General features: G+C 45.5%; 1 protein-coding gene across 1 annotated transcript; it reads right to left on the bottom strand.

Annotated features, from left to right (window-relative positions):
• Positions 1-460: 460 nt before the first annotated feature.
• On the bottom strand, positions 461-9,563 carry LOC121592441 (ATP-binding cassette sub-family D member 3). Its single transcript, XM_041913872.1, has 9 exons — positions 9,229-9,563; positions 8,423-9,012; positions 8,136-8,248; positions 5,866-6,056; positions 3,038-3,135; positions 2,487-2,950; positions 2,307-2,404; positions 1,752-2,240; positions 461-1,683 (listed from the first exon to the last, which is right to left on the bottom strand). The coding sequence occupies exons 2-9, from the start codon at positions 8,533-8,535 to the stop codon at positions 1,270-1,272; spliced, it is 1,980 nt and encodes a 659-aa protein (XP_041769806.1). The 5' UTR covers positions 8,536-9,012; positions 9,229-9,563; the 3' UTR covers positions 461-1,269.
• Between the last annotated feature and the right edge of the window lie 3,726 nt (positions 9,564-13,289).

Here is a 13,289-nt window from a genome sequence, read left to right as displayed (position 1 = left end):
CTATCCCACACCTCAGTAACAATTTGATGAATCTCGTTTTCTAGTCGTGCACCTCCATTCTTGACCAGTTCGGCTGCAATTCCGTCGGTTCCGGGGGTTTTCAGCCGACGGATAACTTTTTGGGTTTTGTCGATGCTAGATGCTAGGAGCCTCTAGTTGTTCGTTAACCTGGAGTTAACCGTTGAGTAATTCATCAAAGCACTGAGCCCACCGCAATAGGACCTCTGGCTAGTTACTGACCAAATCTCCATCCAAGTTGCGACAGCAGGTTACCATTTTCCACTCAAGATTACAAATATTCCGACCGAGCGGTAATCAATTAATCCATTATTTGAACATTACTCACAAATTTTTAAAAATATCTATCCAAATCTAATTCGAAACTGTCTTCCCTTTTCGGACAGATGCTTTGCTGAACGCTCCAGCGGAGTTCAGTCATAACCATCAGAAACAATGTTGGTTTATTGTTTCTCCATGTATATGTATTTCTTTATTTTCGTTTCGTTCTTCGCCACTAAATTAAGCACCGAAATGAGACGAAGGTAGCGGAAGGAAAAGTACGGTACAATGTGTGTTTGTGTGTATGTATCTATGTGTGTTTTTTGCATGCTGTTATGGTTCGCAAACTACTATATTATGGGTAACTGATAGAGCATGGGCCTTTGTCTGCATACGCATCTGCATCGCCTTCAACAAAAACACGTGGAATGATAATTAGACCGACAGACAGACAGACGGGCAACCGAATGTAAAACAAATTAAAACAAAAAAACCTACACCTCAACCCCGCCGCCATCCGCTAAGTTCCTACCCACCAACCTCATCATCAGCGTTCTGGTTTCAGAACGCCTTTTTGTGCACGCGAAAAACTGCATTAAAATGTGTTCTTCTGTGAAGTTAAAATAAAAATGGGAGAAGGATGAAAGTTCACTAAAACGAAAAGAAAGAACTGGTTTCCTGCACCCGTGTTTACTAGATTAGCTTTACAAACACCTATTATCGCGAGAGAACAAAAGTAAATATATGTACCTATCAAATAGCGTAACGAGTTCACTGTACGATGGAAAACAGAGGGGGCACAGAGGGAGGGAAGTGAAAATAAAAACTCCCTTCTGCTTTGTTAAAAAAAAAGAAAAGAAAAAATCGCGCACGCTACTCGCTAAACGTTGCGTTTAAAGAAAAAATAGAGCCGAGAGCAGTCCGGCTCCACTTGCCGAAGGGAAGAAAGCGAAGTAAAAAACAAAACACGCACACACAACAAATCGGCGCTTACGAGCCGAACTGGTCCTGCGTGCCCTCGATCGGCCCGAACTCGTACGCCCCGTGGCCGTCGAACTTGAGGTAGTAGTCGTGGTGCGTCCAGAGCGACTTCCGGTGCGACACGGTGAAGAGCGTGATGCCGACCGCCCGGCAGTACTGGTACATGCTGCCCTCGACGTCCACCGACACCGCCGACGTGCACTCGTCCAGGATCGCGAACTGCGGGTTGTGGTAGAACAGGCGGGCCATCGCGATCCGCTGCTTCTCGCCGCCGGACAGCACGTCGATCCAGTCCTCGATCGCGTCCAGGCCCTTCTCCCGCACCTGCAGGTAGGTGAGCTGCACCAGGTCGAGGTACTTGAGCAGGTCCGCGTCGGTTTTGCCGCGCCGCTTCATCTCCTGGTGCGTGTGCGGATAGATAATCTGTCGAACAAGAGGGGGAGGATAGATTAAGCTCAAAACGTACGGGAGCGGGCACACCAACACCTCACCTGATCGCGCAGCGAGCCGAGCGTCATGTACGGGCGCTGGGGGATGTAGAACAGCTTGCCGGCGGGCGGTTTCGTCACCTTGCCGCCCCACGTCGGCCACAGCTCGCCGAGGATGCGGAACAGGCTGCTCTTGCCGCACCCGTTCGGGCCGCACACGAGCACGTTCATGCCGGACTTTACCTCGAACGTGAGGTCCTTCACCAGCACGTCGCCGTTCGGCGTCACCAGCGGCACGTGCTCGAACTTGATCAGATTGTCCTGGAACTTGAGCAGGCCCCGGCCCGGGCCGATGTCGCCCGCGTCCGCGATCGCCGAGTTGTTCACCATCGTGCGCTCGTACCGGCCCGAGTTGAGGTCCTTCAGCACGACCGTCAGCTCGGTCATGCGGGCGGTGAACCCGGCCAGCCGGGACATCTCCCGGCCGGCCAGCACCAGCCGCCCGATCGCCTCCGCCAGCTTCACCAGCATGCGGCCGAACGTGTAGTAGCGCTGGAGAGAGAGAGAAAGAGAAATTGTCAAACTAAAGAAAGAAATAGGTGCCGGGGTGTGACTTACGCTCAACCGTTCGCTCTGCTGGCTGCCGGTCAGCAGCGGATGGTTCTTCTCGAAGAACGGCAGCGACACGGCGTAGAATCCAACGACCGTTGCAATGTCTTTTAAAAAAGTAAAAGTAAAAAAAAAGCACAATTAATGCAAAACTTCAGCACAAAACAGACCGAAACGGGGTCCTCTTACACTTCGCCACCATGTTGTCCACGATGCCCATGCCGACGCGGAACTCGAGGAACTTGCGCAGGTGGCCGACGAGCTTGTTGAAGCTGGCCAGTATCGTCAGCTTCTCCCGATTGTTGCCCTTGTAGAACGCGATCTCCTCCGAGTTGGTGATCAGCCGGCTGTTCACGTACCGGAACTCGCCCTCCAGCTTCTGCTCCAGCACGGTCAGCCGGCCGGTCGGCTTGCGCAGGTTGGTGAGAAACACGCCGGAGAAGAACAGATACAGCAGCAGGATGCCGGGCGTCGTGCCGCCCAGGTTGGTCGTCAGCCGGTACACGTAGATGACGATGTCGAGCAGCGGCTTGCAGATGTTCGAGTACAGGTCGGTAACGCTCTCGCAGAACTTGTCAATGTCGGTCGTCAGCAGCTGGTCCGCGTTCGCTATCCGGTTGTCCAGGTTGGACATTTTGTAGTAGGTGAAGCCTCTGGAAAAGGTGGACACAGAAAAGAACGAAAGGTCAATTGTTTATTAACGGCACTGCACACTCCCTTCCTCCCGGTTGCGTACGCACTTCAGGTACTCGTTGTATAGGTATTGCGACAGGTTGGTGCGGAAGCGTAGCTTCAGCTCGCCTATGCTCCATTTCAGCACGTTGTTAACCACGGCAATCTGTGGAGGAAGAAAGAGTAAAATCTGTCAAAGTCTGTGCGTAACTAGATCATTAAATCTATTTGGTACAATTCAACTTCGCTTCTACATTCTTTTTTAAGACTTTTTTCGCAGTACGTAGGGTTTTCGTAACCTAACAGAAATAGTTTAATTGCCACTGATAATGTATCTCTACACATACAACACTGAATATTGTAGTATTAAGGCAATCGTATGGAATATAAATGTGCCTTTGCTTGAGTTGTCCCTTGCACAACACACCTGTCCTACGGCTTGGAGATTATCATGGATGATTCCAATCATAAACAGAAGGATAAAACTCGGATAGAAAACTATCGTACCATAACTTCAACCTGCGCTTGTTCCAAAGTATTCGAAACGAGTGATGCACAAAATCGCTTAAGAACTGCTGACTACGTGCTATTGGTGCTAAACAACAATGTATTATTTCCTATAAAAGGTCTGACCAAAATCGGACATGTCATGCCCGACTTTGCAACTGGATTACTAATTCTGGAGCCATCTATACCGACCGCAAAAGCTGCTTCTTTGCTAGTGTCAACATTAAAGGCTAGGCTTAAGCGGATTAGCGCATATGCATCAGTTATTTGCTCTCTGGAGCGCACCCAAGACTCCGATCTTACTCCGACTGTTGTTAGTCCGATTCCGACTCCGTCAAATTGAGAACCACTAGTTCCGCCCGGAGTCGGAGTCGTCTGAAGCCGTAGTCGTCTGGATCGGAGTCGTCCGGAGTTGTCCAGAGTCGGTCGGAGTTGCAGTCGTCCGGAATCGTTTAAAGTCGGAGTCGTCTGGAGTCATCCAGAGTCATCCGAAGAGCGTCCGGAGTTGCCCGGAGGCGTAGTCTTCCGGAACCGATCGGAGTCAGATTTGTCCAGAGTTGAGAATTACAGGCTTTTTGGGAGGCTTTCCTGATGTAGGCTGGATAATGTTTGTTTGTTTAAAATTGTATCTCCGCACTCTGACTACTTGACTTTGCAAGCCATCTGTGATAATTGACCTTTCTTACAAGTTGTCAGGTGCAAATATTTCAACGTGTTGCAATGAGGATTACGGGACTTGGGGATTATCTTGGGCAGCAAATTAAGTGTCAATCTCCATTACAAAAACACTATTAGCAAAGGTTTAAAGCTGCTAGGATGCATCTGTAGGCTCGCCGAAGATTTTAATGATCCAACTTGCCTGAAGACTCTGTGTGGGTATGTTCAGGTTTCATTCAATATTTGACTCAAACTATGTGTTATGGAATGTTTTATGCTACCTAGACTATAAAACTTGCTGTTTACTGTTAGGACTAAAATCACTTAGTCAAAAGAAGTGTAAAGTTGCTCATTGTGTGTTTGGTTCACCAGCTATTAGTCGGAGAATTTGATGCTCCTAATTTCCTATCTATCTGGAATATCTGGATCTGGACAACTGGAGCTCTAAGGGACGCACAGTAGGTATATCTACAGTTTCAAAAATCCTTTTTCAATGAAGCCTTATCCTGTTTGATTCCAATTTTTCGACATTAAACTTCAAAACCAAACTAAAAGAAGTAGTATTCGATGAATAGTATATGTATAAAGCTTAAGTTAGCGTTAAAGCAGTCAATATGATCATCCATTCATCAGATAACATATCCCCAAACAAATAACAAATATCATGAAATTATTGTAGACTGACTTGTCAATAGGTGATGGCTGACGATCGTATTGATAATACGATGTATTGAGCTTGTTTGAACTGAATAGCTCCTAATGATAGTTTGTGATGCAGCCAAACTTATGCACTTTGCTTGTGTGCATAGATTTCAAGATTAATGCATTCCAAAAAAAGAACTTTTACGCCATGATTATACCTATTTGAAAGAGATAAACCAATGATCAGTGTAATGGATAATAATGAGATTTTTTCCATTCTTCTGACAATGTGACTGCTTCGTTTGTTCAATGAAAGTGTTCACAAGATACCGAAGTTTGCAATTTGGATTGGCTTTGCTTGATTTCCGTTCAACTCATGCTCGTATCTTATCCTGCACGTTCAAAATATGCTTATCAGTATCTGTAACGAAGTGCCTGAGAAAGTCTGTAATCTCTGGGACAAGTGGGGGAAATTAATCATTTCGTTGAAGTCATCACAGGTGTTGCATAAACTGTTTCCTGACTGTCTACCGAGCTTTAACTACTTAGTAAGTAAAAATGACGAAAATTTTAGATAATGTACTATTCTAAGGGCGCCCGAAATGCTCTCGAAGTATCAATATACTCTCTGTCTACAGTAGTAGACTATATAAAATACACCGATAGAAAACGAATCTAATTGTATACCTTTAATCTGTCGCACCTATCGATCGCTCTTATCTAAACTATCAGTTGTATCAGTTGCGTTGCATTGAAAAACTACCGAACATTTATTCCACAGCCAAAAAAATCAATTGACTCGAGTTAACCCGTTTGCGAGCGATAACCAACTATGACACAGCAGCATACCATACCGGGACCAATGCGAATTTAGCGATTAGATTCGTAAGACACGAATGAAAAAAAAAGCAAAATAGCATAGCGCTCTCTACACATACAAACTCGTTAGACATGACGCGATACCAACACCTCCCACCACTCCGCTCAATCGCTGCTAAACCCTTCAGCTGTATCTATCTCGCTCGCTCTCTCTTTCGCTCTGTTTATGAAGCACTTCTCCCTGCTGCTAGACGACGACGACGACACTTACCGCGGGCAGCGCGGACAGGTACTTGACCAGCGCGGTCCGGAACTGCTTCTTGTTCATCGTGATGATTGTGCTCTCGATCGCGGTCGCATTCTGTATCATCCAGATGTCGCTGACCGAGCGGGCAATCAGCGACAGTGCAATCACGACCAGCAAACCGTTCTCGACGCTCCATTTCTTCGGTATAATGATGCCTGCGAAAGGAAGGGATGGAAGGGAATGGAAGCGAAAAATTAGAGCAATGCACGTACGCACGACACCGCTTAATTTGTGCAATTTGTTGTATAGTGGCCCCGGTTCCTAGCTGGCTGGCCCTCGCTAAGGCGATACGTGTTCGGTGCGCTGGACCGACCGTATGACCTTGTGCGGTACCGGCCCAAGGTTAGCAAGCCATCGATGCGTATTGAAGCCCGCCGATTGCATCGCGATCGTGCATTATATATCCAATTTATATTTGTTCAGCTTTACTGGATCTTCTTTTTTTGTATATACACTCCTTAATTGATTTTCAACGGCCATTTTTTGAATTTTGAATGTTAATTTCACATCCTCACAAACGGTGGCCGGTGGTCAGAAAAAAGCACATCTCATCGTCTCGAGCGCGTGAAACAAAAACAAAATCTAACCACACAAACAAAAATGACAATCATTCTATGCTTTGCCGAAGCATTTGCGTCAATCGCGCCCTTCCCCACCCTTCTTTGGGGTTGTAGAGTTGGAGAGGCATTCCGCGCTAAAGCGCTCGCTTAGATAAATAATGATTTTTCAAGATCATATACGAAACGGAAGAGTGTCTGTACCCTTGTCCAAAAGAGGGGGGAGGCATAAGGTACATGCCAAACATTCTTCCCAGTGCTGCAAAATGTCATGAGCATCACTAGATATTCACCAAAGAAAACAATGAACAAATCCATGGTAGCTTGAGGCTCATTGCTGATACTCAATGAACGTGCGTCATGACAAACCGAACACGACATGCAAGTTGAGCTCAAGGTCGTCGCAAGCATAATCATGCATATTTTTTTTTCTGGCAGTGAATAGTTCTGCCAAATGTCATTGTTACACTCACCAACATTGGTGAGATAATCAGAGGTAAGGCTCCAACATTTGGTGGACCAATCACTTGCTTGATGACATTTTGTTTAGCACCCAACTCTTGGTCACTCACTTGGTCATGACATTTTTTTTTTTTTAGGTGATCATCATGACACGAAAACAAAGTGACTAACCAAGAGCTGGTTGCACAAAATGTTACCAAGCATGTGATGGTCGCACCAACTGTTTGAGTCTCACCTCTGATCGTCATAGTACAGCTCGTGACGCTGACAATGATTTTGTTTCAGCCGGAATTGGTCATGACTATGTCAGTGACATTTTGCAGAACTGATCACAGTAAAAAAAAAAGTCATGACATAGTGACTGACCTAGCGATGGTCGCAAAAATGTCACGAAGCATGCATTAGTCACACCAATCGTTTTGAGTATCACCTCTGATTATCACCATTGAATACGTGACGCTGGTATGGATTTTGTTTCAGTCAGATGTTGTCATTGACAGTGACATTTGGCAGCACTGATTCTTCCAGTATCTTCAAGACACAACTTTACATTCCAACCCCTTCCCACTGGTTTGCACACACACACACCTGGCCATGCTGCTTTCAAATGCAAATGGTTGCATGCAGCGGTGGGCGGTGGTGGTGGTGGTGGCTGATGGTGAGAAGGTTGACCTGGACGACTCGCAACCGTTCCATTCCGGAATCATTAATTAATCCCTTTTTCAAACACACACACACACACACACACACACACACACACACGCACACCAGCGTGGATTGGCTGTGCATTATTCATTTGCGGTTCGGAGTGCTCGCACTATCGCACCCACCCGGCCGCGCTCCGTATCAAATCGATACGGATACGGCGGCGCTTGGGTGCTGCTGCTCCACCGAAGGGTTCAAAGTTTCGTGTCCCCACCGCACACAGTCGCTGACCGCACGCACTCTGCCATCGCGTGGACTTTGCCAACCCCCCCCCCCCCCCCACCCACCGGTTTAATCTAACCGCCGTTACTCAACCGTGCCTTATCAAGCTTGGGGCGAAATTGGCAACAACAACAACAACAAAATCATCATCATCACCGGGCAGGTGTGCGTGTGTGTGTGTGTGCCTTTCCCCGCCTGTTTAAGCCCTTAACAGCGGCTGCGGCGTGCCCAGTGCTGCAATTGCCCAAAACCGGACGGCCGGTTGGGGGGAGTCGTTGGGGCCCTTACCTAACAGCGTGCGCAGCTGGTTGAAGAAAACGGCATTGACGTGGGCCTTCGGGCTGCGCTTTTCCTTCTTGTCGCTGATTAAATATTGTATCTCGTCCTCCGGTCGCTGTTTGCTGCAGTGAAAAAGAGAAAGAGAGAGAGAGAGGGAGAAAACACGCATCAGCGAGAGTGGTCACACCCCGGCCTACCCACACTAAAGGGCAAGGGCGACCGCGTCGAACCGGATACCTTGAACTTGTCCGGGGAATGGAGAGCGAGGGGGGAGGGGAAACCGGTCCCGTGCTTACCGATTCTTGTGGATCTGCTTGCCGTACAGTATGATGCAGGCGGCCGCCGTACATCCGGCCACACCGACCACGGCATTCTGGTTGCCGAGCAGCTTGCTCAGGTTCGGTGCCATGGTGCTTCCCGCTTACTACAACGCTGCACGCCCGTCACACAGTTGATCGTGGTGTGGAGTGCCCCCGGGGTGGGAAGAAGCGATTTCCGGTCGCTGTCAGCGGACCGGGACCAGGGCAGGTTGATCGGTGGCTTCACTCCCACGGTGGACCAATTGACGCACACACACACACACACACACAGACACAGACACAGTTGCGCAGACAGTATCGTGACCCCTTATCGTGTGTCACACCCAGCTGTCAGAGAGAAGGAGGCCCCGCGTTACGACGACGACGAAGGCGACAGGGAGGATGACGAGCTGCGAATGGGTCGCGAACGGTCCGTAACCAAGTCCAGCCCTGCTCTGTCTAGCAGGCGCCCGCTGATTACCTGTGCCCCGCAACCGATGGGATGTTGTCCACACACAGACACCCCCACACACGCACACACACACACACACAAGCACGCGGCGCGCGATTCTCTAGTCCACCAACACCTACAAAAATAGACCAATAGAAAGAAGAGCAATCGGTGTGTGTTTGTGAGGCGAGCGCGAGCGAGACAGGGAGTGTGTCGGTGGTGAAATAGATGGGTGAGAGATGTTTTCTTTGTTGTTTTTTTTTTTTAGGCTGGGAAGGCTGTCATCCTGATGTAGCTCACCAAACACCCTGCCTACTGCACGTCCCCGGGACGGCATGAAAAGCAAACTCACCTGATTGTTACCCGCGAAGAGGCGAAGGGCCGAACCTGCTACACCCGCCCAGCGAGAGGCAATGGGCAAATCGGGGGCACGGGGGCAAACAACAACCAAACACACACACACACACACGCACGTCACTTTCGCCAGCGGAGTGGAAAAAAACTTTCCCGTTATTGTGTTGACGTTCGGCTGCTTGGCGAAACTGAACTCGAACTCGAACTCCCAAGCATTAGTTCCCACCTTCTCCCTCCCTCCTGCTTTACCTGGCTCTTGTGGGGCTTTTCACGCCGTTTCACTCTCGCCAACACGTACACAACAATAGCGAATTCAGAGTGTGTATGTGCGTGTGTGTGTGTGTGTGTGTCAGCTGTCAGACGAGTTCGGTTGATTATTCGGTTTCGGCATTGTTTTCGTGCTGAGAAACTTGTCGCAGGGAGTCCGGGGCACTGTTGATCCCATATGGGACTGTGGGGGAACTTTTTTCTGCTTCGTTTTCGTTTACAATTGGGTGGAAACTGTTTTCGACTCGAGTGAGTTTCACAGTTTGTGTGTGTTTTATTTTTCCAACCATTATGAAGAGCAACATAAAACTACATTATTGGATTATTTTTTACTATTTGTTAGGGGGGGGGAGCATTTGTGGACAAACAATTGCAAAATTTTATATTTTTGCATTAGCACTTACTGTACGGTCTGTTCCCGAGTTACGCGTTTCTCGACTAAAGAGGTTTCGGAGATGCATAGCTTTCAAAATTTTGACAGTTTACGTGTCACATCGGTATAATTGGTTACGCGGTTTGTTCGCTCCAGAGTCCTCCACGTAACTCGACTATACGCGAAAGTGTAATGATAACCCTACCAGCATTAAACGGCTTTGAAGGCATTCAGAAGGCATTTAAGGCCTTAGTCGCCTTAGAAGGCGAATAAAGATTTCAACCGAAACTTTCACGGCTGAAACGGGATCTCTTCGAAATCTTTCAACTTTTGATTCAACGAGAACAGATAACTTGCCGCCATCTTAGCTTGTTAATATACTGGTTTTGCACCCTCACTAATGTAACTGCCAACTAGAGTAGTGACAACGCTTTTAGTTCCGTACAGAGAAAGCGTGTGTTCAAATCCTAATTTTTATTATATTTTTTCTGTGTTTATTTCTTTTTAAATTAATATTTTCTTGCTATAATTAGAACAAATCAAATTTATGTGAAGCGAAATTTTAAAAACACCTTTTTAAAAAACATAATAATGACTATGTTTACCCTTCATAATCAGGATGGGAGAAAAATGTATCTCATTTCTCCTTTTACTAGAGTTATCGAAATAAGTTTGATATATTAATACCTTTCAACGGGTTGGTCTTTAACAACCGAATAATGCAGACCATATTTAATAAAGTGAAATAGCTCAGAGCTTAACGCAAGAGAACATAACACGTAAATCGTGCTATCGAATCTCACGCACATATCTGGGAACACTACAACAGCGCAGTGCCGAAGACGCTTGTAAGGTTTTCTTTTGACAGTTGCAATTTCAAATTTCAAATCAAAAGCGAAATTTTTCAATGACATATTTCAAAGGCATTTAATTACTGCTAAATGCACTGCTGATCGCCTTCAATTCGCCGGCGATTATAAGGCGATTAGAAGGCATTTAACGGAAATTTGCGGGTAGGGAAGTTGTTTAACAAAAAAAGCTCATTCAGTAGGATACCTTTTATGCAGCTGTCCGTGTATCCGTGTTGTTAAGAAATGACACTTCAATACAAAGGTGACATTGTGTGCTGAGGATAATATTTAAAAAAGCCGTTATCAGAACATACGGTTAATTAAAAAATTGCTAAAACTCATGTCGAATTCAAATATTTTCATCAAACAAACATGAAGTTCATTGAAACTATGCTGGTTTTACCAAAACATAATGTAATTAAAATAAAACCTTAAAGATTTTGCGATAAAAATCTTACTAGGACCCCCACTATCCGTATTAGTGTATAATTCGTGCGAGATCGATTCCCGATGAGCCCGAATAAACGGTGTACCACTGTACATAATTATGTATTCTTTAAAAAGTTAAATGACTGCATTCTCAACATTTTTCAAGTAATACTATTCAGTAAGAATTTTTTCTTTCGTACTTTTCAGCATTTTTTTTTTGAAAAAAATATTTTGTAACATAGTACTAGGAAAATAATTACCATTTAGTATTTTTTTGTTCTTTAGCACAACAACCATTGACGGTCAAGGCCTGCCTGTACCCACTAGGGAGCTCGGCTTTCTGTGACTTATTTATTATCATAGAAGGATAGTCTGTCCTACGCATGGGAGCACGTTCTGTTCGGGGATTGAACCGATGACGGGCATGTAGTTAAGTCGTACGAAATGACGACTGTACCACCAGACTGGCCCGACACTGTTAAATTTCGTGAACCGCGGATCTCCTTGTGCGTGTACATCGAGAAACGCATCCCAAGTGCCACAAATCCACTAAACGACCACTAAACGGCTTCTAAACGACTCAAGTTCTCTACCTAAACGGAATATAGGAAGACTTCGTTTAGCAGACGCCAAACGACTCATGCATTCTAAAAATAGCAAAAAAGCTGGTGGCGCTATCTGTTGGTGGGATACCCCAACCAGTTGAGCTTCATCGCTTGGAGGAGAGCTTTCTCATTTCCTCTGTACTGTTGTATGGTTTCGCATTGAAGTTATGCATCGCTAGAACTAGAACGGCGATACGATTGTTTAAATACTAAACTCCAACGGAAACCACCAGCACTGAAGCAAGTGAGATTTGAGCAATGGTCATTGGTGTTGATACCCACGTATCTAACCACACGACCATTTATATAGATTTTTGCTCAGAAAGTTAGAAGGCTATATAGGTCATAATAAAATGCAACTTGTCGAAACACATTGCAAGAAAAGGATAGCAATATAATGATGAGTTGTAATACGCCATCTATTTATCAAACCAATGAAGCTGTGGAGCTTTCATTTTTTTTCTATGGATATTCAATTTTCCAGTCGTTTAAGCTTAATCTGTGGCGCTTGGGATAGCTCGGGTACAGACTGTATCACCTTGGTGTTGTGCATATAAGTTAGTAATATCTGGGGTTTCCATAGATTTTAAAGGAAGAAAAATCTTCTCCGATGAGCTACCAAACCAGACAAGTTGTGAAACTCGGCTTACTATTGTGGCCGGTAGTACAGGAGGTCCCCGAGATACACGTTTAATGGGGACCAAAAACGGCCGCAAAATACCGCATATCTCGAATTTCCGCGTAATTCGAATCACGTGATTTCCAGCCAAAATATCGCTAATTAACGTGTAATTTTGCACGTAGGGGGTGGTTGTAGCCAAATATTTAATGATTTGATATGATTCTGACAAAATATAACAGTTTTAAACTTTTTGAAATGGTTTTAAACATTCAATTACAAGGGAAATTATTTGGCATTTGACGCTGGATGTGTCAAAGCAGTACAATTTAATCAAATAAACTTCAAATAATAAAAAAAAAACTCGTATAAGATGTGCCGTTTACTGGGGGGCCGTTTACATGTTTTTTTTACCATGGTAGGAACTTTTAAAATGTGAGTCGAGAACAACACTACACCAAGCAAGGCGTTCCGGCAATTGTTCACAACAGCCTTCCCAAGCGCCACAGATTAAGCTTAAACGACTGGAAAATTGAATATCCATAGAAAAAAAATGAAAGCTCCACAGCTTCATTGGTTTGATCAATAGATGGCGTATTACAACTCATCATTATATTGCTATCCTTTTCTTGCAATGTGTTTCGACAAGTTGCATTTTATTATGACCTATATAGCCTTCTAACTTTCAGAGCAAAAATCTATATAAATGGTCGTGTGGTTAGATACGTGGGTATCAACACCAATGACCATTGCTCAAATCTCACTTGCTTCAGTGCTGGTGGTTTCCGTTGGAGTTTAGTATTTAAACAATCGTATCGCCGTTCTAGTTCTAGCGATGCATAACTTCAATGCGAAACCATACAACAGTACAGAGGAAATGAGAAAGCTCTCCTCCAAGCGAGGAAGCTCCACAGG

Source organism: Anopheles merus, chromosome X, assembly GCF_017562075.2.
Source record: "Anopheles merus strain MAF chromosome X, AmerM5.1, whole genome shotgun sequence".
In the NCBI taxonomy this organism is placed as follows: Eukaryota; Metazoa; Arthropoda; class Insecta; order Diptera; family Culicidae; genus Anopheles; species Anopheles merus.
The sequence above is the reverse complement of the archived record's forward strand: the minus strand, read 5'-3'. Positions and strand labels throughout refer to the sequence as shown.